We start from the raw sequence: 27,751 nt of genomic DNA, 5'->3' as shown, positions 1-27,751 counted from the left end.
GAACAGGCTGCCCAGGGGCTTGTGGAGTCTCCTCTGCAGACATTCAAACCCGCCTGGACACATTCCTGTGTAACCTCATCTGGCTGTTCCTGCTCCATGGGTGGATTGGACTGGATGATCTTTCGAGGTCCCTCCCAATCCCTGACATTCTGTGATTCTATGAAAATATTAACCAAACAACATTCAAACTTACAACAAAAAGCTGCTCTGTGAGCTTCATCTTTTACTTGGAAGTTAATTGTGCGGCGCAGAGCCATACTTTAGATAATTGAGGTGTAGGTTCACAAATGCTATTACTGAGAACTAATTATAGTACAACTTCTCCTTCATTAAGCTTAATATGTCCAGGGAGGTGTCCCATGGTACTTTGAGATACTGGGAGGAAAAGATCCTGCCATGGACTGAGAGATCTCTGTGCTCTGTTGGAGAACTTATAGAAGAGCCTGTAACTTAGGATCAGAGTTTCAATTCCTACATCAAAATCAGTTTTGCTAGCCTCGATTTTGTACTTTGTAAAGCTACGTCAGATGTTTGCTGAGCAGTTTGAGTAGGTAAGCTAAAATAAGGGTAACAGCCAAGGCTTTGGAAAGATACAGGTGATATTCTACTTCCTGAAGCCTTTGTAGTGCATTCAAAATAATGAGAAATCTTTCTTGATTAACTTTAGTAATCAGGGAATCATGCTGGAAGACAGTGCGTGGATGCTCTTAAACATGTGGTAAAATTTCCTTGAGAAATTTATGGTTTGGAGTTGATTCTTGATTGTAGTGCTTTGATATGCACAAGTTTTGTTTAAGCCTTTTGGTAACACTTAATATTTGTCTAAAAATGCTTCTAGAATGGGATTAATTTCTGATTAAGGACAAAACTCAAAAAAAATAGGAATCAGAATATAGTTTGTAATTAAACAACTGTTTTAAAATTAGAGATTCGAGTTTGGCATCCTGTTAATGAAAATATTTGCAGTTAATGATGAACAGTAACTTCTCTACTTCTGCAGGGGAAAAGAATAAACAAACTTTATATAACATGCAAGTGGAAGGAGATATTAGAATACTAATCAGACTTGGAAATTCAAGTGTAAAGAAAAGGGATTGCACTTCTAATTATGAAATCTAAATTGTAAAATGTGCAGGTTATGAACAGCTTTGTTTAGTATCAGTGACATTTAACTGCCAAGCCAGACTCTGTAATGAAGTAATTCTTGTAAAATTACTCTGTTATTTTAAACCAACTTTAAATATATTTGATTTTGAAGATATTAGATTTCTTTTTTTAAGTAAGAACAATTTTTTCTTTAGGGAATAGAACAAAAACTACTTGATGAATTTTAACCCACCACTGGAAACTTGTGTACCTATACATAGGAACATCGCTTTTAATTTTACCAGTGAAATGGACACTGACTTGAACTAGCCTTTGAGGTAGTTGGAAGGGTTGCTAAGGAATACTTATCTAATGTGCGAGGTTTTCTTGTCCTGAGACCATCTGCTCAAGGCTGAATTTTTTGAGGTGAGGCAGGACAAATGTCCTTTGAGATGTGCCTATTGAGCTGAGCTCTCGTGGATGACAGAACCATTTATCCTCTCTAATACAGCCAGGCACATTCAAACTACAATCAGATACTTTCACAGAATTGCACCGTGCTTTGTAAATCCATCTTGTATTACAGGTTTTTAGATTCTGGGAATTGTAGTTGGAGCCTGTCTATATTTAGGAATGACCATATGACTTATTAATCTTGCATTGCACTGCCCATTTGCCTGCTTTCAGATCTAAAGACATCGATTAATTTTTCAAATAAGAAATATGAGTGGGGGAATCAAGTGAAGTACAAACTTTATGTGCAGTGTATGTTTAATTTTTCAGCTCATGCCAACCCAGCCTGGGTTGCCTGATTGTCAGGGATGCTTAAACCTGAACTATTTGTTGGCTTAATTTGGAGGAATGGATGGGCGCCCAGCTGGCAATTTCATTTTGAATACTCAAAATCAAATTCACAATTTATAGTGTTACATAAAAGGATGACATAATGATGGATTTATTAAAAGAAAATACAAAACCTTAGATATGCTAACATCTGTATATGTTTAGCATTAGGATATATACCTGTATTTCCATTTTGTATCTTTTTTAGAGTTCTGTTTTAAGACAGGCAGGAAAAAGATGTCTGCTGTTCTGTTTGGCTTTCAGCGCCATTTATGGAATCTTGTGATAATAAGAAGTAGTTTCTGCTTGTAAACTAGCCTTTAGTTCCAGATCCTAGGTTATTTAAAGTAATGACAAAAACATATGTAAGCATGTAACTGGAAAGAACATGATCGGAACCAGTAAGTATAACAAAGTGTATATTTATTCCCATGTTAGTGCTGCTTGAATTTGATAGAACAATAAATTGACCTTGGATTTCCTTATCCTAACCAAATTATGTGTAATCTCCTTAAAACTAAACTGAAAGCTTTTGTTAAGAAAAATTACCCTTATGGGTCATGCAACTGTTAATCTGCCTTTTAAGGTACATCCACTAGCATCACACTTTGATGATAATTGTGTTTAGAATTATTATTATATCCTTAGGAAAACAAAGTAACTTTTAGTCCCCCGCAGAAGAGTAGACATGATTCTGATTTGCCTCTTTAAAACCCAGGAGTCAGTTGCTTTGGTGTAGGACACATTGTATAGGTACATAATATCCATAACTTGCTTTTGGTGATCTGTCAAATATCACAAAATGATGTCCAGTATGTTAAACAGTAAGTGTTAGACCATTTAGAGAAACTAAATTATATCTCATGGTTTGCCATATCCCTTTTCCCAATTGTAGCCGAGTTCTACTTCATCAAATTTGGGATTTTTTTTTGTCCCCTCTCTTGATACATAAAATTTAATTCAGTGACAAACAACAGCAGGCTCGTGGTGGGAAGCTTCTTATTTTATTTTAGTTCTGTTCTACTGGAACAGTTATCAGCATCTGTGCACTAAACTTTGCCCTAGGCCCAACGAGGCTGTGATTGAACACTTTATAGGGAGGAAATTGTGTGGTCTGTTCTGCATGTAGAAGCCAGGCTACCTTCATATTAAATTTTTAGTCTTGTTACAGATCATAACATGATTAGAAAGCTAGTGAACTACTTAAAAAATCTTCAGTTTGAACACTTGTCTTAGTTGCTTATACCACTCTTCTAGTAATTTCTGCATTGATATCTTTTAAAATTAATTTACTTTACTAGCAGAAACAGTGATAATGTTCTAGAAAAATCTCTTGTGTTCCTGATAGCTAGTGGTGGTCAGTAAAATGCTCTGAGTCTCTGGCACTTCCTTGAACATCTTATCAGGCTCAGTGCAGTTTTATGTTCTAATATGTGGTTAGTAGATTGAGAGAGGTTCTCCTTCCCCTCTACTCCGCCCTGGTGAGACCCCATCTGGAGTATTGTGTCCAGTTCTGGGCCCCTCAGTTCCAGAAGGACAGGGAACTGCTGGAGAGAGTCCAGCGTAGGGCAACCAAGATGCTGAAGGGAGTGGGGCATCTCCCTTATGAAGAAAGGCTGAGGGAGCTGGTTCTCTTTAGTTTGGAGAAGAGGAGGCTAAGGGGGGACCTTATTAATGTCTATAAGTATATAAAGGTTGAATGTCACGAGGATGGAGCCAGGCTCTTCTTGGTGACAAACAATGATAGGACAAGGGGTAATGGGATCAAGCTGGAACACAAGAGGTTCCACTTAAATTTGGGAAGAAACTTCTTCTCCGTGAGGGTGACGGACACTGGAACAGGCTGCCCAGGGGGCTTGTGGAGTCTCCTTTCCTGGAGACATTCAAAACCCACCTGGACACGTTCCTGTGTGACCTCACCTAGGCGTTCCTGCTCTGGCAGGGGGATTGGACTAGATGATCTTCTGAGGTCCCTTACAATCCCAAACATACTGTGTAATATGTGAGTAAATCTGTCTTCTGTAATCTCTCAGGTAAATTCTTAACTTCACTCTAATTTAGAGATTTCACTTTTCCATGAACATCACAATCCACAGCACATTTTTCCTTTTATGAAATTATGCTACTTCTAACTCTGTCCTTGGAGAGGGACATACAGCCTTCTAATAGGATAGGATATTTTAAATAAATTAGTTTGAAGCACTATTTTTAATCAGGGTTGCTATCAGCAAATTTGTACCTTTGATTGAAATACATATGCAATGAGAATAAAGTTTATTTTTAGCAACTCTGAGCATTGCTTTAGTGTATGATCATTAAAACATATTTTGTGAACAAATAAAAGATTTATTCTCACTTTATCAGTGTCTGGGATTATAGTTTTTAGTGTTGATATATAAACAGCTATGAGCTGGATTTTTTAAAATTAATTTTTAAAATTTTGTCTATGAAAACAGTAACAGTCTCTTACCTGAGGGTTTTTTTTAATTATTTCTGAAAAGGTACATTTGCAGGGATGTTGCATTTGGCAGTTAATAGAACCCAGATGCCATGGTTTAATATAGAAAAATCTTCAAATGATTTACATTTTAATACTAATTAATTGGATAGTAGATTGGGCTATTTTATCTCCAAAATAGATTGTTGTAACGTCAGGTAATTGTATGAAAATACATAAATGCATAAAAAATCCTTTGAGTATCTATTGTTTGTTGTAGTTTGCTCTCTGATCTAAAATTATATTTTTTGATTCTTGGAGAAAAATGTCCTAGAAAGTACCACACACAGATTTTTCAGCATCATTTTTCTTTGGATAGAATAGAAACCTTTCACAGGCATTTTAATAGAGATCTGCTGTGATTTGCATTAGAAGTGGAAGTATCATGTACGGCTGTACAACATTCATAACCTCATCCCAGTAAATATAAAGCGAAATGTTTATTCAGGCATCAAATCCAAGAGCAGAATGACTAAATTTCAAGAACTGGCAAAACCTACATGTAGTCTGGTCAGATAAAACGATATCTGTGTTTCTGTGGTAACAGCCTCTGACGATGTTGGAACTGAAGAAAGTGACTTTGGCTCTTTCTGCGTTAATTTCTACGTATATTTGGACATAAGTTATCTAAAGCTTTTGTTTTGACTTGATTTTTTTCTTTTCTTTATAGCTTATTTTGTTTTTGCAAAATTGAAGACTGATCCCTGATTAACAATGCCTGGCAGTAAGTATTGTTACTTTAAGTATGTTAATATGGTATTTAGGGGTGTTTACTACTACAATATTGTCTTTGGGGGTTAAAAATTCTACCAAAATTTAAATGGAAAAAAAAAAAAACCATGATACTTACTGTCATTTTTAAGATATTTAAGATCTCAATATTATCCAGCCTCTGCCTTTGTAAACTTCCGTATATTTTTCAAAGGAATGTAGCTTGGGCTCTGCCTTTTCCTTTTCAATAAGAAGTTCACGGTTTAACATTGATGAATTTTGTGATCTTAGATATGCACTGAAATAGTTGTATTCAGAAAATAAAAAGATATTCTGATATAGCTATAATCCCATCTTTGGAAAATTACAAATATTGTTACCAGACGATAGTATTACTATTTAAGATATAAATTGATAAGACTTAAAATTTTAACATTCTAAGGTAAATGAGATTTTTGAGGCAGTTGTTTCTAAGAAATTATTATTTACCTTGAAGAGTAGCAGATTTCTCTAACACAAAGACTCAAGTTATGAAATTTATTATAATACTGTTAATTCCAACTGGATTTTTTTTACATTGGTATATTTAGAAAAATTCTGGGTGGTCTCTAATAAAATTACTAGCAACAGTCTTTGGCTAAAGCAGACTTCATAAAGTTACAGTACCAATCATATTGAGTACTCTTTCGTTATAGGTTTGTAATGAGTTCCACAAATGTTTAATTTTGTGAGGAAACGTTTGAGCATTTCTTGTAAGCTTTGACTACTGGGTACTTAAAAAGGTCTTACAGTAATTCTAGGTTTTGTGTTACATGATCACACTTCTACAAATGGCTGTTCTGTAACTGTGAAAATACAGAACTATGCAGCCATTTATTTCCTTTCTGTGTGTATTAGATGACTTTTTAAAGTGTATGATGGGAAGGTATCCTAACAGATGTGTGTATATTGCAATTGTAACGAAATAGCAGTACTTTCTTAACATTTTCCTTCCAAAAATTGTGGTGATGAGGAAGTATGGTTAGATTTTAATGCAAGCAAGCATCATTTTGCATCTAGTTTTACTATTTATTGATTTGCATAGGGACAGTGTTCAAGACTTCAGTTTTGTTGCATGTGATGGGGAAAGCATCTGCCTGATAATTTAGGCTTCTTTACAGACTCCACAGGATTCCTTTCAGGCCATATTGATGAAACAGGTTGCTACTATTTTGTGTTATTTTGAAATGTTAAAGTGTTTGTCCTTGAAATTGGAAAAGCTCAGTTGTTTGTGAAGGCTGGGATTTTTTTTCACGTGGAGTTCTCTCATCCCACACATCAAGAGCATTAAACATCTTTTGGAATAAAATGTGGAAAAGGCTGTTAGTGTGAAATTTTTTCCAAAAATGTTTTCTGTCATGAATTCTTTGTAAACAAAGTGGAATAATAGTATCTAGTTAAAAGGAAAGTTTGGTGGAGTTCTTGGGTCATATTGACCAGTTTCCTCTTCCCATGTTGTCCTGCTTGCTTTCTTGAGTCTCTGTATTGGTTCCTGGTAATATTTTTCTCTGTACAGTAGTTAGAGAATATCTAGGTCTAAAAATGGTGGTTTGGAAGGTCGGGAGAGGCCAAGATACTGGTATTTTGGAAAGACTGGGCAAGGAGACTTCGTGAGTCTTTCTGGGGACTTCAGCTGTTCCCAGAGACACTTTGGAAGTCAGTCTTGAAGTTACTGTAGGTTGAAACGTTCACAGGACAATATGCTCCTTGAATATTAGCTGTCCAAAAAAATAGGCATATGTGATCAGAACTGGAATGTGTTGTTGAGATGGAGAGAAATGAACACAGACAGTTAACCAAAGGTCATGTTCTTTTAATTTAACCGTATCTCAGTCATGTCTGCTGGTTTCTGCAGTAGTTATTACATATTAGATTATGAAATTTTCTGTTGATGTTACTCTTTAGTGATCCCATTTAAGAATATGGGGATATAGTGCTGCATTGTTTCCTTAATGAAATCATGTTAAGGATTTAGTCTGAGTACAGTAATAGCCCATAAATAGAAAAAATTCTCTCTGCTCACCAAAACTTAAGATGTTAAGCACTTAGACTTTGGCATGGCAAAATATCCAGTCTGTAGCATGGTGTCTTCATCTGAAGTTGAAATGTGAGCTTGGAAATGTTGGGAAAGCAAATGTGTTTTCTCACTGCTATTATAATATGGTAGGACTAGATGGATTTGAGCCACAGCTATTTTATTAACTGATTTAGCTGTACCTTATGTCAAGGAAGCTGTGGATTAAAAGATTGATTAGTCCTTTTATTTAAAAACAAACCCAAAGAATTTGTAACCAGATAGCCTTTGCAGTACAGGCAGTATATGTTTTTCATTTGTCACAAGTGTGCTGTCAGTTTCTCTATTCAATAATTTGTTATCTGTTAGGGAACATGGGTGGTTTTGATAGGTCTTTTGTTGGCTGCATTTGGATTGAAATGTTACAAATGCTTCTGTTAAGGAAAAAAGCATAGCTAAATCTTATATCAAAACATTTGTTTAAGACACTTTTCTCTTTGGACATTATGTTCCAGATATTCACACTTAATCAGATGCTTCAGACATAGTTTTGTAGATAATGAGTAATGTAGATAATGTTTCTTCAGAAACAGCTAATCTACTTACTGGCTATATTCCCTGACTTCAATTTAATATTTAACTTAGAGGCATATCTTATACTAAAATGAAATTACTTGGACTAAAAAATTATGTGTGATGCAGGTGAGAATTTGACAAATGCAAGTCTCCCACATTCTTCCTTTGAGTTACTACTGTGAAACTCGGTAACATGAACATCCCCTATGCCCTTCTGTCAAATATTTGCCAGTTAGAAAGAGACCATTGATCTAAGAGATGCATATATCAGTTATGTGGAAAAATCTTCCATGATTTGGAAGACTTGTGACTGTTTTGGTAACTTCAGGCTGTGTCTCCAAGTGTGCTCAATGCACTAATTGCTTCTCATTAAACTAGAGAACATTTTGTTCCCTTAGCTTTCCAGACACTATGTAGGTTTTTGCCAGTTGTCTTTGCAGAGACGAGTCTGCAGTTGGTGTGTACTGGTGGCTTCTCCAAATTGTGTGAGATGAAAATAAACAGAAGGTAGAACAACTGAATAGGAATTGTCTTTGTTCCTGGATGTCGCTGCTTTCAGTTCAGTTGCTTCATGGTCCTTAAGCAAACAATCCACCCCTCCTCCCCAATCCAAAAAGAAAGAAAAAAAACCCCAAACCAACCAAAACCACCCCACATTTTTAAAATTAAAATTTTCTTTTTGAATAGAGCTTCCTTGCCAAGTGTAGGAAGGCAAACAGCATTTGAAATGGAATTTGGAATGAGGGAATTCTTAGCTGGTATTTAATGTTCTTAACACATTTTAAGAAGCAGATAATCTCCTCCTTTGGGGTTTCTTCCCTCACAACAATTTTGGGAAATTTGTTTATTTGTCTTTTGCAATTCAATTTTTTTGTTCTCTATAATAAGTAATTAATAGCAAGATTGTTAATGAGAAAGGATGATTTATTTCACTCTGAAATACAGTTTGAAAATACCGATAGTGGCTGGAGATGTATTATCAAATCTATCTACATAAATATTTCATGGGCTACGCTTTCTCATGTTTGTAATGAAAATTAAGCCATAGTTCGAATTAATAACTTTCTCCACTCTTTCTATCTAACATACTTTCCCCCCCCCCCCATGTGGAGCACATTTCTCATGTACTCTTGATACTTTAAAACCCTAAATGAGGCCTTGCACTTAATGAAGCTTTTTTTCATAATCACTTTAATTTCTTTTATATGCAGTAGAAACCCTATTAGTTTTCTGACAGTATTGTTGACTGCTTAGAATAGTTTTAAAATACATGCATTATAATCTATGCAATTTCAATATTTTGGCTGTTACAGAAGAGGTACATGAGGGATTATCTCAAATAATTATCTATTACTTGATTCTGGTACCTTAGAGGATGAGAGACGCAGGAGCCCTATATCAAATCCATCTCTGAACTACTGACCTAACCAATACAGCAACTTGAAAAACAGCTGCCAGGGGAATGTCATGGTTTGGGCTGCCTTTGGCAATTTGCCGTTTGCTAGACTTAGACCAATAAAGGAAAATAATTGTATTTCACAATACCTGTAACTATTGTAAAACTGTGGTCACAAAATGTATAATGGATTATTTAAGCAATAATATACGATAGATGCTTTCAATGTGCAAACACTTAGACACAGTTTTATTTCATATGATTTTCAGGTGATTTTCTTTTCTAAATCGAAAAAGTAGGAACTTGTCTCAGTATATCCTTTTAATAAACAACGAAAAACAGAAACGTGTAGCTGGAAAGCTGCAGCTCCTTGTACATCTGTTTGTTTACTGGTGATACCATAAACAACTTTGTGTGCCGGTGGGGTGATTGCCTCGGTATTCTCAAATGAATCTCCATGAATTTCTTTAAGACTTGTTAATTTTGGGCCAGTGTTTTGTTGTTTCCTGTTAGCTGTTCTCTCTATGCACACATCATTCTAACTGCATTTGAGAAAGTTAATATTTAGGAGCAGTTCCATAGAAAGTGAAAATCACTCATATTAACACATTGCAAATCACGTCTGGTTAGATCGTTGACATCATTCCTCCTTACATTCCTTCTACTTCCGTATAGCCAAGAAATGAACAGTCCTGTCAAAACCTGAAGCATTTATGTTTTTTTAGCTGTTGCCCAGTTTGTGTGCACATAAATGACGTTTAACATAGGAAATCCAATGCTTTAGAGCGGACTTAATTCTGTCCATATCCAGGCCTTTATGTGCTTTTAAACTACACGTGGACAGTTTACTGGATGTTAAAATGTAGCTTAACAGTTTTTTCAGGTTTTATTAAAATATGGCTATCATTGTTATTTACAGAAATCGCTTTGCAACTGGTTTTCCTACCAGTCGATTAACCTTCACGTGCAGCATTGTTTGCTATTGATTTCTCAATCATGGGACGAAAGGGTAAGAAGGCTCCTGCTGGTTATGCATGCAAGTCTCCTATTTTTTTATGCATGGCAACAAAGAAAAATTGATTTTTTTGAGAGGGGAATAAGTTTTTCATTATGTGATTAAAGACATGTCTCTGTGGAAAGAGCAGGGTAAATGACGTTTGAAAATATGTGGGCACTGACCTGTTATGGTATGTGGACTTTCTTTCCTATCATTGACCACTGGCATACCCAGTGGCTTTCTGGAGAATCAGGTACTTTGTGAGTTGCTGAAGATGGGAGTTGTGGTAGATGACTCTTGGCTTTCAAAGAGTGCCATTACGTTTATAGAAAGTTACATCATTCAAGATTAATCATCGTGCAGTTGACACTCCTGAGGCAAGGAGTGCCCATCCAGGGGGACCTGGACAGGCTTGAGAAATGGAGCCATGTGAAGCTCATGAGGTTCAACAAGGCCAAGCACAAGGTCCTGCACCTGGGTCAGGGCAACCCCCAGTATCCATACAGGCTGGGGGATGAAGGGACTGAGAACAACCTTGCAGAGAAGGACTTGGGGGTACTGGTGTATGAAAAGCTGGACATGAGCCGGCAATGTGCACTCACAGCCCAGAAGGCAAATCATATCTTAGGCTGCATCAAAAGGAGCGTGGCCAGCAGGTCAAAGGAGGTGATTCTGCCCTTCTGCCCTGCTCTGGTGAGACCCTACCTGGAGTCCTGCGTTCAGCTCTGGGGTCCTAAGCACAGGAAAGACATGGACCTGTTGGAGAGGGGCCAGACAAGGCCACAGAAATGATCAGAGGAGTGGAACAGCTCTGCTGAGAGAGTTGGGGTTGTTCAACCTGGAGAAGGCTCTGTGGAGACCTTATGTCCAGCTCTTCAGTACTTAAAAGGGGGACAGACTTTTTAGCAGGGTCTTTTGCGATAGGTCAAGGGGAGATGAGGCTAGACATGACAAATTTTTTACAGTGAGGGTGGTGAAACACTGGCCCAGGTTGCCCAGAGAGGTGGTAGATGCCCCATCCCTGGAGACATTCAAGGTCAGGCTGAATGGGGCCCTGAGCAACCTGATCTGGGTGAAGATGTCCCTGCTCCTGACAAGTGGTTGGACTACATGATGTTTGAAGGTCCCTTCCAACCTAATCTATTCTAAATCTATTCAATTATTCTCATTCATGCAGGAATTAGGTGGGAATAAGTAGAAAGCTGGGGTAAGTAGATGAAGGAGGCTCTTCCTTATGTATGAACTTGTAGATTTCCGCTAATGATCATGTCCGAAGGTGAAGAGTTCCGGATTTTGCTGTTTTGAAAGTGCTTAGCTGAACAGCCCAAGTTCTGCTTGATTCTATGTTCTAGAATTCATGTCTATGAAGTATCCTAGCAAATTCTGTTTGTAGCTGATGCAGTCAAGGGAATGACTCTTACTGGTCACCCAGCTGATTCAAAGAATACAAGCCTTTTGGTACCCATGTAGTCAGTGTTTTCTAATGTAAGGGACATGTCCTAATTGTTTACATTTACTAAAGTTAAAGTAATTATAGAATCCTTGTCTTGCACAGGGGTATTTAAGAACCCTAATACTAGCAAGTGATTTGTAAATTAGGAAAATTCTTAATTTGCCTAAGTACAAAATATAAAAAACAAATTAATTGAATCTATTTATGGTGTACTTGGTGTTTTTTTCAACATAAGTTTAAATCAGTAAATGTATTTGTGAAGCGTGAATATTGCAGTAAATGTGTTTGTGCAGAATGAATATTGCAGTAGTCTGACTTGCATGCTGTTAATTCAGAGCAAGGAGGTTTCATTGTAGTTAAAGAACTGTCTAGCTTTGAATAATTTACATGTGCAAATAACCAAACTCACAGAATGAACACTACTGAAATACTGATACTTTGTGTTTAAGAACTTTGGCTTCTTTCAAGTATTGAATTGTTTTTCTAACTAGAAACATGGCAGTAGGAATTAATCTTTTGTAAAGATATGCAAAATCCCCAACAATTGTGTGAAGAAAGGTAAATATTTGATTTCAATTTAAACATTTTTTAGTTGCTTTTAAATTCAGTGGCTCTTAAAAAATTATGTATATATTTATACTGTGTAAAGTCTGAGTAGAATTCTGGACCCCAAGATTTTTAAAAACAGTTGCTGCCTGCATAACTCAGGCTTCCTTTTCTTGTCCAACTTGGGATCTGTTAAAGGTCTCAGTCCTTTCCGTTTTCAAGAAGAGCACAATTGGGATTTTAAATTGTACTTGGGCATGTTACAGTATTTTATCAATTAAAGTCTGTACTTTGACTCCAAATGGGCACCCAGAATCTTTTAATTGTGACTTGAGAATGGTTACTCATTCCTTAGTAAGAGGAGTAAGGAATTGCAGACGAACACTTGCCTATATCACTATATTAAATCAGTGCACCTTCCTGATGCTTTTGTAAAACTCTATGTATGGAAACATGTGAAGAGAAATCCTCACAGATACTTGATTGTCACCTTCTGTGGTTCTAACAAGTGCAGAATGATTTATGTGATTAAAACAGATTTTATTAAACTAGAACATAACTTCTTAATGATTAGAAAAGGAATCTAAGATGCTGACACCCTACTGTTGAACATCTTAGGTAATTGCATTTAAGTAGTTATTATAATTGATCTGTGTCTGCTATGATTCAGCCAGCAGAGTTCTCTTGAAATAAATGCAGTGCAAGCTGGATCTAAGAATTTTTTCTATATACGTGTGGGGTTTTTTTGAGTTTATAATCTGTTTGCATTAGTTTAGACAGGAGCTTGAGGTTCTTCAGAACTGCCAGAACATTACTTTTGCAAATTAAATCTGATGTTGGAATTGCAGCATGGTGAGCAGAGCTAGTTGCGGGGAAGAATGCTTTGATTGCTGTAGAAATGAATATATCTGTGCCCGCAGATGTCCTGTCTGGTTTCTACAGAAAGCTGAGACACCTTAGACTTGCTGATTAACAACGTGTGTACATATAACTGCTTCTTTGTGTGTTAATATAAAGCTGTCTCCTAGACTGACCATCTTGTGGACTGAACAGGTTTGTTGGGTGGGAAACAGGCTGGTGGTAGCAAAGGGATTTGGCTGTAGGTACTGGGATGCACAGAAGAGCAGTTGGCTGCATATGTGGTCCTGTTACACTCTGTGGCTCATTGGAAATCACAGGAGGGGGGGAAACTACTTTTCAATTAGCTGGGATATGTGGTTCTAGATAGACATATCTTCTACCCTCAAATCTCAGTGTTTCAGAGAGGAGAATTCAGAACCTTGTAATGATTCAGAGCCTTGTAACAGCTGCTTTTCATTATTCTGGGAAACCTGAATGCAAACTGGACCACTTTTTAGAACTAATGGGAAAGATAACGACAATAATATTTTATAATACGGATTAACCTGGAAGGAGTCTTTTTAACTGTAACTTGTCTTTCATATTTATGTTTAAAACTATTAGTATTGAAAAGCTTCATGAACTTCTGTAGTGCAAAGCTGCTGTTCTATGAGGACAGGACAAACCAGGTAAAGCTGTCTGCAGAGAAAAGAAGGTCTTTGAAATGGAGTGTATTGGCAGCTCTGAAGGCCTGTTTTTGATAATAAGAGATTTTTTTAATATCTTTGATTCCAAATTATTTTTGTGTTCTTCTGTACGTATCTTCTTATGTCCAGATTGCAGTATCCCACAGTACTTTCTGGGAAAATCAAATGGGTCGATATAGACACAAACAAGGTACTTAATTGAACATTGGTGAGACTCGGACAAGAATTTGAGTTCTTAAACTTGTGTATCTTCTGTGACTGTTTTTTGAAGTAAAATTACAACATTTTTGTTTAGCATTTTATTTTTCGATAGTGTCAATACAATTCAAACACTTTGTTACTGAACATGAACACGTTTTATCATGTTTTGAGCCACGTGTATGTGTCTCAGAAGGATTGCTGCTCTCAGTTTCCTTAAAGTAGATACCACAGCATGATTCTAGATTCACAGAAGTTTTCAGCCATTCTCTTTCATAAGTTGCTTTCTGTTTATGGGAGGTGGCAAAGAGGGATCAAATTTATGTAATGTGGTATTGAACTACTTGTATACAGAAAGTTTTGGTTTTAAATAGGAAATGTTTTTCAGAATTTGTGTATATGTACTGAATTCTATAGCTGAGTGTGTTCAAGTGAGAGTAAAACTTGTGTTTGAAGCTCTGACCATGCTTATGTTGGCATTTGGGTGTTTTAATAGAAAAAAAGATATGTAGATCAACGTATCTTACATGTCTATATACAGTTCTGTGGTTTACTCTGAACTAGTTAAAATCTAGTTCCCTGAGCTAAACCTTCCCACTGCATTAGCTTTGAGGCTTCCGGAAAGAAGACCTATGAACCTCTGCATCTTCATCTTCAGGACTTTTAAACATGATGCACATACTGTTTTCGCTCACAGGAAGCTTCTTATGCCTTATTTTTCTTTATGGTGCAGTTCAAGTGACAATGTGGTACCTACTGTTTGATCTACTTCAGCTCTGTGCATTTGGGCAATGTGTGCTGCAAGGCACCATTAGGCAGGCGTGGAGAATTTAATCCTCCCAGCGTAGATACTGCCATCGCAGGATACCTATGATAAAGTGACTGAACTGTTCTGAGCATCCTTTCCTCTGATGAAAAGATGGGCAATAGTATAAGATTCTGGGAGTTCTTACCACTGCAGCTGTGTTCCTCCTGGATTGGATCAAGAAAACAAACTGCATCGTCTTAAGAAGACGGGAGATGTAGCAGTAGTGAGGAAACTTCTTTGTGCTTCTCTACATTCAGATTTTTCAATTCACAAAGTTTCAGGTGTTTATCACCCTGAGAAGACTTGCAGCCTTGGGCACTTACTGACCAGTTCTCATTGGTTTGAAGTGAGCTTGTCTTCTGTAGGGCAGGTGATGGTCAAAGTTTAGCAGTGCCATCCTTAAGCTCTCTTCAAATAGTGCAAATGTGTAATATTGACTAAGTCTTCTTGACCTTCCGAAAGTAGCTGAGTGTTTGATGCTGTTCTATCTGTTGCTTGGTGTAGGGAAGCCACAACTTCAAAACCAGAAGAGGCCGCTATGTAGTACAGATTTCTGTTGACCAGCAAGGTCCATCTCTAGACATTTTGGCAACTTTCCCATGTATCACAAGTGTTTCCAGTTTCTTGACTCTGACTTTGGAATCAAGATATCTGCTGAAAGGCTGAACTGTTCATAATGCTTGAGTGACCATTTGTGTTTCAAAGAAATGATGAGTAATCCATATGTGCCACTGCCATAAGCCTGAGACTTTAAATGTGCCATTAATTTTAACATTACCACATTTACAGTGGGAACTTGTGTAATTTGCAATATCACTGTGAGATGATTTGCTTTGCTTTAGCAAAATATCAATATACCATGTCCTAATGCTCTGCCTAGAGTTGTATCCAGACTCATTTTCCCAGGTTCCTGTTGATTCTCTCTTCCTCCTCTTCCCTCTCATCCTTCAAAATAAGCACATACACAAGGGGTGTTGCTGTAAAGGCAATGGCTTAATCCACTTGAGAGCCTGTAGTGAAACAGAATTGAGCGACAAGTGTTAATGCAGCAAAATAACTTCCTTCCTTGCTGGGCAAGAGGGCTGTGTCCATTCACCTGTGAGGAAATGCAGTGGGAAGTGGAGCATGGAAAATCTAGTTTAGAACTTTTAAAACTGGAACTGTATGTGAGGGGAGTGGAGCTAGGACTGGGAAAAAAAGGTATGACCAGCTTGAATATCCAGGAGGGATTCTGTAACCTGAGCTGGAGTAAGCTTAGAATCACAGAATTATTGTGGTTGGTGGAGACCTTTAAGTTTGAGTCCAACTGTTAACCTAGCACTGGCACTAAACCATGTCCCTAAGGACCTCATGTATGCGTCTTTTAAACACGTCCAGGGAGGATGACTCCGCCACTTCTCTGAGGAGCCTGTTCCAATGCCTTACAGCCCTTTCTGTAAAGAAATTTTTCCTGATATCCAATCTGAACCTCCCCTGGTGCAACTTGAGCAACTTGAATCAAGGATATTGCTGCTCAGGATGGGGAAAAGCTCCCGCTGCTGTGACAGCTGAACCCACACACTTTCCAATGTAAAACAGAGGGACTGTCCCCATTTTTCAGTGGGGAAGCTGAGGCATGGGGTCACCCTCAGCTCAAGCAAGAAGTTTGTCCTTAAACCCGTAGCTAAGCCCTACAAGCCCTTGGTCCTTCACCTCCTGGACCGAGCCCCATCCCCAGTGACTTCCCACTTGATGACAATAACTTTATTGAGCTATTTAGCCAAGTATATATATTTTTACCTGTATCTGACCCACCTGCTGATCAGAAGTATGGTTTGAAGACTCCAGAGGGAGACAGTGACCCTTTTGGAATAATTTTGCCCTGGCACCCCTCAAGAACTGCTTGTTACCGACCTCTGGCCACACTGGAGATCGGTGAAGTGTTGCTGCTTGTCCTGTTACCTTCCACAGTGTGTGTCTTCTCCTTCAAGCACAGTGTCCATCTCAATCCTGAGGTGCTGCAGCATCTTCTGTAGGATGGTCTTCCATGTTACATGCTGCTCCCTGCAGCTGTGAAGTGTTCAAGGATGCAGTATTCTGAAAATTGCTCATTTGGCTTAGAGGATAGGTTAGAGTCAAGGGAAAGCCAGATTTTGAACAGGATTGTCTGGTACTAGGAGCTTATTTCTGTACCAGAGTCATCATCCCTGTGCTGGGGAGACTCCTTTCACTTGGACCTGCCAGGTGTTTGGACCACGAGGGACAGATCAAAGTATTTGTGTTGGGTAGTGAGACTAGAAGGGTGCTCCTGTGATAATGTCAATCCTCCTTTTTTTAAATTCTGAATTAAATAGTCAGTAGGAGATATCCTTCCGGCTCAGTGTCTTATTGGATGAGGCCTTTAAGTGTGGTGGGTGTTTTGTCCGTCATGAATCTGCTCTATGTTCCATTACTTGTCTGGGTGGAGGAATAATGCCAGTTCATGTGCTCCAGAGGTTACATGAAACACTATGAGCCTCTTTTTCTCTTAATTTCTCCTTCAGTCCAGTGAGTTGCTTATGTCCCTGTTTTTCACTGATTTGCACAACACCCTTATATTTGTTTAGAAATAGGAGTATTATGACACAAACCCTCTTTTAATTTTCTCTACTGGCTTTATCACCTAGAACTTGTTTCCTGGCTGCGAACACAACATTGAGATCAGGAACAAAAGTTGGACTTTACCTAATTTTTTTACCGCGAGCAGGTCATCAGTGCCTGCTGTGATAGAGAGGGGTCAAGGAGATTCATGTTGATGTGTCTTTTTAGGTGTCTTCTGAAGTTGGAGTGACAACATTCTGGTTTTGTATTGCTTTAGTGATGAGAAGTAAATGACCTTGTTACAGCCACCTTAATAGAGAAAAGATAAGTAAGGGCAAGAACTAAGAAACAAAATTCATAATAAGCCGTAGAGCTTCTTTCACTGGAACCAGATTAATTTTAGAAATTTTTAATGCGGTATTAAAAATAGAGAGTGCTGGTACCATCTCAGAGTCGGAAAGGAGGAGGCGGTGTTGAAAGGAACAGAAATGAGCAAGTAAAACAAAGTTACTGTGTGAGAACAACAAAGGTGGGAGAAAGAAGAGACAGTATGGAAACACTGCAGGGGTGGGACTGGTGAAAAAGGATGCAACAGGAGACTGCATGTAATAGAAAACTTCCTTTTAATGGATTAGGAGTCTTTAAACAGCACCATCCCAACGATATTATCTTCCCTGGGGATTTGTTTTAATTGCTAATGCTTCTGAAAAGAATACTTCATTGAAGAAGCTTAGTGGTAAGCCTTATTTGACTAGGTTGTGTGTGTTTTATTTTGTTTTGTTTTTTTCTACTTCTTACTAGTAGCTTGACATGCATTGTCATTTCTAGTTTTCACAAAAAGCTGATATTCAAATTATTTTTGCATGCCTTTTGCTGTAGCGTGCTCTGCATCTCTCCATGTTGAGTCCAGTGTAGAAGAACACACCTTGAAGTTGTATCATGTCACAACTAGCTTTAGAATTAGCTTTACAGTTTTACTGTAAGAATGGATTCTAGGGAGAAAGTTGTTCATTTTTTATTTGTTTCAAGTTAACTGAGCAACAAAATATTTAAAAAAAATAAATGTAAAACTACCAGACCTGTGTAGTAGATGGAATTTTCCACGTTGACTGTTACTGGGATTTTGCTCTTGTGGTTGACATCAAGATGGAGACAGTGTTCTCAAGACAGAAATTTCATCTCTGTGTTGGATATTTTCTTTGCAGCCAGAAACCAGCTGCATAGGAGTCAAAAATAGCCCTGGGGTGAGAAGTGGAGGAGAAGAGGGGTGTCTGGGGGATGGGGCTTCGTCCCATGGAAGTGATGAGTCCTCTGCTCCCTCGGGGAGTGTGTTACAGGGACATTGCAGTGGCTGATGAGAGTGTCCTTACAGCAATTGTTCTTTTTATAGCAGGTTGAAGAATATTTTTAATTAACTCCCTGGCCAGAATAATTGTCTTGTTCCAAAATATTTGATTTTTTTTTTTCTTTTAATAGTGCAAAGGGAATGTCCTTGAAAATAGTTGTAGTTCTGAATTAAAGGCATCATCTTGATATTAACAGTTCAAAACTAACCAGGTATAGTTCATGTAGTGGTTGAATTGTTATTTTTTGCACTTTTCTCTGGATATTTGAAACAAATTTATTTCTGTTTATATTTCTTATCTCAGCTATAGGAAAAAAAAGTAAAATGAAAGTTTAACATATAGAAGTGAAATACTTAATTTTTACATAGTTATATTTAAGTACATTGAATAACCAAATGTAATTTTAATACTCCTCCGTTTCTTGATAGCAAAGCACTCATTAGTCATCTGTAAATTCAAACTTATGTGAATTATACTATTTTTTCACAGAACAAGGGTTTTTTGAATGCGTCTTGGAAGATACACAATAATAATGTGCATGTCTATATCCAAGCTTGGGACATTATGAAAACATTCTGATTTTTTGCTTCCAGTCATAGAAATAATAACCTGAGGAGAAATAATAGAATAGAAATAATAAATAATAATAAATAAATAAATAAATAATAATAAATAGAAATAATAATGTTCTGAGGAGGTCAAAGGAATGAAACGGGCTCCGTGCAGTTTCATTCGATGAGCTGCGAATGACACATTGATGATGTATCTTTTAATTCTTTTTTTCTCGTGCCTGGCCTTGTTAACAGAATTTGATCCTGAAGTTTTTCACGTGTCTGGTGGCTTTCTGTAGATGTCACAGAGCTAATCAGATAAGCTGACAGTATCGCAGAGCCTTCCCGGGGAGGAACTGCTGCTGTGCTAGTTTGAGAGAGGGGATATCTGAAAAACGAGAGAGGACCAGGGCGTGAAATCACCGCCAGGATGAGACAGTATGTCCAGGTTCCAACTGTTGAGCAAGAAAAAGCCTATGATTATAATTCTCCTTTTGAGCCAAGACCATGTATGTGTTTGGGTAGGTGAAATTACCGTTTGCTGATAACATGGACTGTTCCTTCTTCCTGCTATTGCGTAGAATGAATGTGCATAAAAAGAAGTTCCAGCTGGGAAATACGTGCAGTTTTTACATGTAAAATGCAGGTTACGGGATTCCTTTGGCAGAAGAGAACCTCCATGTTTAAACTTGGAAAATCCCACTATTGTTTAAGTAAATAATAAGTATTGTTTAAACCTTTTATGTTGACTATCATGTAACAGTGTGAACTTCTCTGTAGCTACCACTTTAACCTTCATATTTACTTGTATAAAGTGACATAAAGACGCCTTCAAGGGGGAGACCATTAAACTGCAAATTTTGCCTGACATTAAAAGGGAGTTGTCACAGGATTTTTTTGGCGATAAATCTGCAGAAAGTAGAACAGGTTCTTTTTACCTGGCTTAGTGACTGCATTCTGTAGACCTACAAAACAGCTTAGATGTGTGAAAAGAATCTGTTTATTTGGTTCAGCTTCTCTCTGGGTTAAATTTGTATCCAAGAAGCAGAGAATCAATTTTCAATTGCTCAGCTTCTCTCCATCTTTTAAAACATTAATTTTTTTCTGGTCTATGTAGTGAAATGTTCCTAGATTTAATTTTATTTTTTAAGTTAAATATTTTTAATTTATGTTAAGGCTTGATTTATTTTGTATTAATACGTTTTATTTTAAACTCTGTTCCTATGTTTTTATTGATCTTTCCTGGCTATAGCAAAACACCGAGCAATGATAAATAATATTCCTACAGAGCAATGATAAATAATATTCCTACAGAGTGTGTCTTATGACTGTTAATTGTTTTGCTTTTTGCTTTTGGTTTTCTTTTTTTCCCTGTGTTCTTTATCACTTATTTTTTTCCTGCTAGTGTTATGCTTGAATTTCTTTACTCAAAATATCTTTGGAGGCTTAATAGATTAGCTTTCTAATACTTGCATGTTCTTTTTAATTTAGAAAATTATTTTAATGACATTAAAATAAATGCTGCTTTTAGTTTTATATTCTGATGATAGGAAACTGTTTGAAAAAAATGTTTGTTTTTTTTTTTTTTAATTGAAACCATGCTATAATTAAATATATAACAATGTAAATATTCAACTGAAAATCAAGATGGGAAGAATAGAAAAATGTTCAAATCTTATGTAATACCCTTATTATTAGGCTGTTTTTGTAATGCCAAAATTCAGTGTGCCATAAATTTGAAGAGGAGCATTTGAGCACTATTGACTTTCCATTTACTGGAAGCGTCTGGTGAGGCTGTCAGAATGAGCTGGTGCAGTTATCTGATATTTCATCCTTCTCAAAGGAGTGACTGTATCCAGGCTTTATGTTCAATTTATGCAATTACCACAATTCTAAAATACTGTTTGAAAACTGAAATTGGAGTTCTTTGCAAGGATTTTCTCTCCTCTCACTTAAAGAGGGAGAAGTAACTCTGGAAGTGTTTTTAATTGCCTCTGTCTTGCCCACAGTATTTTACAGTATTTTCTACAGATAGCTCTAGTGGAATATTTACTATAGTTATTGTAAGAATATTTTGTTGTCAGTAATCAAACATACTGATGTTACTGGTCCATAAGGTAGAAAATCGAGTAAGAAAGCACAAGTACCAAGAGTGTTGAGCCGGATGCGGAGCTGCACATTTAACTCAAGGGACTTTAACAATATTAGATCTTGTCACTTGAATTTCTGAATACTGAATTATATCCTGGGCTCTAATGAGGTACTTCTTCCTTATTAAGATTTTACTGACATTTAAAATGTCACACAACATTGCTGTCAATAGATTATATTTGTGCAACTATCTGAATTACATCTGGTTTAATTCTAGTAGGATTTAACCGCTTCTGAAACCTGCATTTTCCAGTGGCATATAAAATAACTTTGATTTTAGCTACTTAAACCTGCAGCTTTCATTGGTTAGACTTCTGTGAGTAGGAGATGTCAACAGGAGTCAAATAAAGAACTTAAAAGTAGTAACAAATATTCTCAATATGTCAGTTGTTTATTCCTTGCATGTTTTTTGCTTTTGTATTTATGTATTGAAGTTGTAACTCTGTGTTCGTCTTAGTGGCGATATATGACTCTATGATCGATGAATTGAGTCAGAAGACTACTGAGTGGAACTTAGAGTTAAAATGTGCTTTTAAAATCATAGATAAATCTATATTAATTGTTTAAATAAACTGCAAGAGTTAAATTGTCGGACTATGAGCACAATTCATTTTATTTGTCCAAAAGACAAGTGGTATCTGAAAACAGGTGGAATAGAGGGACAGTGTCCAATCAGGAAAAGTCTTTTATTAAAAACAAGTACAGCAGGGGAAGTCATTGTGAATCTCCCAGATGTTCTGTTAAATATGGGTAAAAACAACTAAACTTACTTAATACCTTAATAAATACAAATCCTGATGTGTTTATCTAATACTTCTTCACATCTCGAAACAACTGCAGATAAATTGCAATCATCAAAATTACTAAGATATCCTTTATTCTTTTCCCTATTATGGTTGGCAGTACAAGTTTTTGCAGCTTTTACTATTTTTAGCAAAGTGTGTTATGATTTCTTTGGAGTACATATATGGACACCTTTCATAAGGTATTTTTAAGATATTTAGCTCCTCTGAATGCTGTAGGTACTGAGATTTGAAAGACCAGACGCCACTGAACTGCATGCGTACTGGCTAGGTTATTATTCAGTATATTATTTCCAGCTTAGTGACATCAGAGCTGCTTTAATGTTTATGGGAGGCCTGACCAGTGACTTAGTTTGATAATACATTGACTAAAACATTTAAAACCTTATGTGTCAAAACATTTAAATTCCTTGTGAATAAATCTGCACTGATAAAACAATTGGACAGATCATTAGAAACATTTTGTTACTTTTTTTTTCCCTGAGATTTTATTTCAAGTAAACTGGAATGATTCCAAAGTTCTAGTAGTTCTGAATACTAGAAAAACAACAACACGAACCAACAAACGACACACGTACACAAAAGAACCCCAAACAAGACAAACACAGCTATACTTTGCAGTTGTCTGTCTTCTTAGAGAAGGCGGTATGACTTTTGAAATCAATATAATTACAGGTTACATGTATTGATCTGATTATCTTCATATGAATACAGTATTACTAATAGAGTGGAAATGAGATCAGAAAAATACCTTTCTTTACTTTGTGACTGTCTTTTGTCCAATGCCCAGTAAAATGGTGGGATAATGCAGGGAGAGCTTGTTTTGTTTATTGTTCTTCATATTGCTTTACATGGGTGCCTGAAAACAGAAGATTTCATAGTTGACTTTTTGTAGAAGAGCGAATGTAATGCATGTTTAGATATGTTTTGAAATGATCATTCAGAATGAAGATAAAACAGTGAATGAAGTAGTCTTTGGTTTAATATTATTAAATTTTGAAATTTCTTGATATTTTCTGCATGTTTTAAGTATGACTGCATGACAGGGGCATTTCTAGTACCCAAGACATTTGCATATTTTCTAATGTATTAGCTTATAATAGTAGTTTTCCTTATTTGACTTCTCAGTCATTTTCTGTTACCTTAATTTTGCTTTATTGCTGATAGTAAGAAACATCTGAATTCGCCGTATCTTTTTCCTCTTTGCTTGTCAGCCAGTCACTTCAAATGAAAATACTGTAGTTCCCAAAACTGAATTCCAATTCTGTCGGGTGAATCTCTCTGCAGGAGTTTGCTGTTGCTGTGCTGCTTTGCGACCTCGCTACAAGCGTCTGGTAGACAACATATTTCCTGAAGATCCAAAAGTAAGTGATGACTTTAAAATTTTAAGGGATTGGCATTTGAAAATATTTGGTTAATAACTAATGCTATAGGCATTAAAAAAAAATCTTTCCTATTTTCACACTTTACAGTAAATTCTGCTTAACATTTCATGGCTTTCATAGAGATTAACAGAGTAATTTAGCTGGAAAGGGACTTCTACAGATCATCTAGTCTAATTAGCTTTTCAAAGCAGGGCTGTGCATACTGAAGAGTAAAATTAATATGTTATGTTTAGAGAAATAGAGATTTAATTAAACAGGGTATTCTGCAGCAGAGATAGCACTTCAGAACTACTTAGAACCACAAAAACTTGTTTCATTATGGTTGCAGGTGTGAACATTTTCTCTTTTTCTACAAGATTTTAGTTTTCTACCTCTTGATGTATTGACTGTGTAAGTTTTTATAGTTCTGGTAGACTGTTGTGATTCAAAAGGATTTTTTGTTGTTATTTTTTAATTTCTCTGGTTATTCATATAGATTTTCTTTTCACTGGAACAGCCTTGGCTCTTACTCTCTGTGAAAAGAAATAACTTCTCTGTTACCTTTCAGTAACACCTACATCTCTACATAATGATGTGACGGTTCAGACTGATCAAGAGCTTGTGTTTCTGCTGCTGTATTGTTTTAAATGCTTTACCAAATTTATTGCCTTGTATCATAGTAGAAGTAAGCAGAATAATCTGTATTTTTATAATGTTTGGCATATATCTTACAAAGTATGTGGACTTTTCTTTAAAATGTGTTGTTATTGAGCACTGGTTACTATATAATTGTATGTTACTGGCTTGAGAGGAAATGTTTTCTGTGTATCTAGTGTGCTGAAAGCATGGAACAATATGGTTTTATAGATTTATTTGTTTTAATTTACTTGTTTGAATCAGGCAGAATTGCTACAGTTGTAGTTTTAAGCTTTGATCTCAGTAGCTTTGAGCTGACCCCTCCTTAGGCTCTGCTTTTGTTATTATTCATTGGCTCAGTGTGGGACACAAGCCAGTCCATGGCGTTTCACTTTTTTAAAGTAGGAGAAGGCTTGCTTGATAAAATGCATTCATTATTAACCAGTGTGTTAAAAGCTTCAAAGTCATTTATTTGAAAAAGATAATGTTTTTGTGAACAGCTAGTAAAAAACAAAACAACCAACACAAAAATCAAACTAACTCAATGACAACAAAAAAACAAACCAGCAAACAAAAGACAAAAAGCTTTATCCTTCTTACCTGATAGTTATACCTATAACCTCATCTGAGGAGATCCAAATCACAGTTCACATTGGAACTAATATGTTGATCTTTGATCTTATTTCTAACAATTAGCCTATGTGTACCCTGTATGTCAGTCTTGTCCGAGATGTGCCACTGAAGAAATAAGATACTCAAACTGCACTTAAAAATATTGAAAGTGCAATCTTGTTTGTATATAGTGTCAAAATTATGCATCGTATATATTTTTTTGGAGGAAAGGGAAAAAAAATACATTGTATTAGCAGGGGAAGAAGTGTGTTTTAGAATTGGTGACGTATCTCACTAAATACCTTCTTTTGGAATACCTTTTTTCCCCCCCACCCCCAAAAAAAGAAACAGATGGGAAGATAGTTGCTTCATTTCTTTAAAAAATTATTTTACTTAATTTTTTTGTTGCTGATTTTTGCAGCTGAGCTAATGACAGTTTTGCTCAAAAGTGTTTGTTGTATTTTTTTTCACTAGTTTATTCCCGTCTGTATGGCTCCCATCTTCAAATGTTGAATAGACAAAAGGAGAAAAGCTTCAAAAGCATTATACTTCCTCTGAACTTTTTATTTTGTGTGTCTTTTTTTAGGATGGGCTTGTTAAAGCTGATATGGAGAAGCTGACTTTCTATGCGGTTTCTGCACCAGAAAAACTGGATCGAATTGGTGCTTACCTGGCAGAGAGACTGAGCAGAGATGTTGTCAGACATCGCTATGGGTAAGGAAATAAGTCACAGCATTAAAAATAGATGCCAACATGTAGTGGCATTTTGTCTTGTTTGTTCTGATCAAGTTTAGGAGGCAAGACAGACCCAGTCCCTCTGTGGCGAGTTAACTTTGGCTGCAGGTGCCTACCCAGCCGCTCTCTCACTCATTAAAAGCTCAAGGATGAAGATAAGGAGAGGGAGATCACTCAGCAGTTACCATCATGGGCAAAAAAGACTCCTCTTGGGGAAGATTAATTTATTGCCGATTAATAGCAGAGTAAGATAGGGAGAAATAAAAACAAAGCTAAAATCACCATCCCTCCAGCCGCTCTTCTTCCCAGGTTCAACTTCACTTCTGACTCCTCAACGTCCCACGGTGAGCAGTAGATGGGGAATGGTGGATGTGGTCAGCTTGTAACATCTTCTACCTAAAAGGATGTTGTAGCATGGAGGGTGTTGGTCTCTTCTCCCAAGTAGCAAGTGATAGGACAAGAGGAAATGGCCTCAAATTGTACCAGGGAAGGTTTAGGTTGGATATTAGGAAAATATTCTTCATGGAAAGGGTTGTCAGGCATTGGAACAGGCTGCCCAGGGAAGTGGTTGAATCACTGTCCCTGGAGGTGTTTGAAAGAAGTTTAGACGAGGTTCTTAGGGACATGGTTTAGTGGTAGAGTTAGTTTAGGTTATGGTTGGACTCGATGATCCTGAGGGTCTCTTCCAACTGAAATGATTCTGTGATTCCATGATCTTGTCTCTGCTGCTCCTTCCTCCACATACTCTTCCCCTGCTCCAGCATTGGGTGCCTCCCATGGGAGACAGCCCTTCGAGAATTGCTTCGGTATGGGTGCTTTCCACAGGGTGCAGTCCTTCGGGAACACACTGCTGCAGTGTGGGTTCCGCCCAGATCACAGGTCCCACCAGCAGTTCTGCTCCTGTGTGGGCTCCTCTCCACGGGACCACAGCTCTTGCCAGGAACCTGCTCTAGCAGGGCCTTTCCATGGGCTGTAGGTTCCTTCAGGGCACATCCACCTGCTCCAGCATGAGATCCTGCGTGGGCTGCAGTGTGGGTTTCTGCTCCCCTGAGGTCCTTCATGGGCGCTACCAGTGTCAGTGAGAGGCTCAGCTTTGGGAAGCGGTGGGTCCATCTTGGAGCCGGCTGGAGGTGGCTCTGTCTGACATGGGGCAGCTCCTGGGGTCTTCTCACAGCAGCCACCTCGGCAGCCCCCTTGCTACCAAAACCTTGCCATGTAAACCCAATATACCTTTCAGTGTCATTCATGGTGTTGGGAAGAGGGAATATCTTTCTTTTTAGCCCTTTTGACTAAATTGTATTTGAATGGGAACTTTAAAACTCTGTCATACTCTGAGTGCTATTTGAGCTAGAAATTTTAAAGAAAGTCCAATTAAAGAGTGAAAAGATTTTAAAGAATAGGGAAACGGAATAGGAAAATATTGAGTCTAAGAAATGGCAGAAGTTGGAAAAGAAAGGCAACATCCATCACAGGCCATCATTTTTGGCCTTCATGGTGTCAAAAGCTATTTTTATAACTTTATAGAATGAGTAAATGACCATTTTTGAGGGTAATTAATTTTGGTCACTGCTTTCTTTACTCTTTTCATTTACTTAGCATGTTATCAGACTGTGCAGGAGCATGAGTAAGTCGCTGGCTTTCTGTACTGGGATTTAGGTAGACAGAGGATCAGTAGACTAGAAAGCTGGGATTTATAATTGAAAATAAAATGTGCTAGGAAAGAAAATTGAACTATATTCACTCTTACCAAGTATTAGGACTTCCTTTCTAAAAACACTCAATTCCATGTACCGCCCCTCCCCCAAAAAAGAAAAAATATGAATGTAGGAAATAGCAATAACTTCCATTTTTAGGCAATGGGGAATATGTGCCTTCCGTTCCTTCTTTTCTAATTTTTGTAGTAATAAGAACTTAAATTGAACTAGTTGAGGTAATGATAAGTGTAGTACATCTTTATGTGAGTCTCTGTAATTAATTTACAGGTATGTTTTGATTGCCATGGAGGCATTGGACCAGCTTCTAATGGCTTGCCATTCTCAAAGCATAAAACCGTTTGTGGAAAGTTTCCTTCACATGGTGGCCAAGCTTCTGGAATCAGGCGAACCAAAGCTGCAAGTTCTTGGAACTAATTCTGTGAGTAAGCTCAGATGCTAAATCGAATCAGAATAAGTCTTTGCTTATTTGCAATGGGAAAGTAGCTTCAGAAGTCACAAAGTATCTGCTGGTTCACATGAATTGAGAAGATCCTGGATGTGGCAGGGCACATAGCATTTGGGCCCAACC

At 37.2% G+C, this 27,751-nt stretch overlaps 1 protein-coding gene across 5 annotated transcripts in view; it reads left to right on the top strand.

Moving 5' to 3' along the window:
• EFR3A (EFR3 homolog A) overlaps positions 1 to 27,751 on the top strand; it is an 85,992-nt gene that overhangs the window by 654 nt on the left and 57,587 nt on the right. For 4 of the 5 annotated variants that reach the window (XR_013921838.1, XM_080339508.1, XM_080339509.1 and 1 more), the window contains exons 2-6: positions 5,097 to 5,150; positions 10,082 to 10,171; positions 23,409 to 23,485; positions 25,320 to 25,447; positions 27,451 to 27,601. Coding sequence is in view for 4 of the 5 variants with exons in the window: in XM_080339508.1 (XP_080195634.1) it covers positions 10,159 to 10,171; positions 23,409 to 23,485; positions 25,320 to 25,447; positions 27,451 to 27,601 (369 nt within the window). In the remaining variant the exon portion in view is untranslated. The remainder of the gene's footprint in view (positions 1 to 5,096; positions 5,151 to 10,081; positions 10,172 to 23,408; positions 23,486 to 25,319; positions 25,448 to 27,450; positions 27,602 to 27,751) is intronic. The other variant, XM_080339507.1, reaches the window with a different exon arrangement.

Source organism: Nesoenas mayeri (assembly GCF_963082525.1).
Source record: "Nesoenas mayeri genome assembly, chromosome: 2".
NCBI lineage: Eukaryota > Metazoa > Chordata > Aves > Columbiformes > Columbidae > Nesoenas > Nesoenas mayeri.
This window is presented reverse-complemented; position numbering and strand designations above follow the sequence as displayed.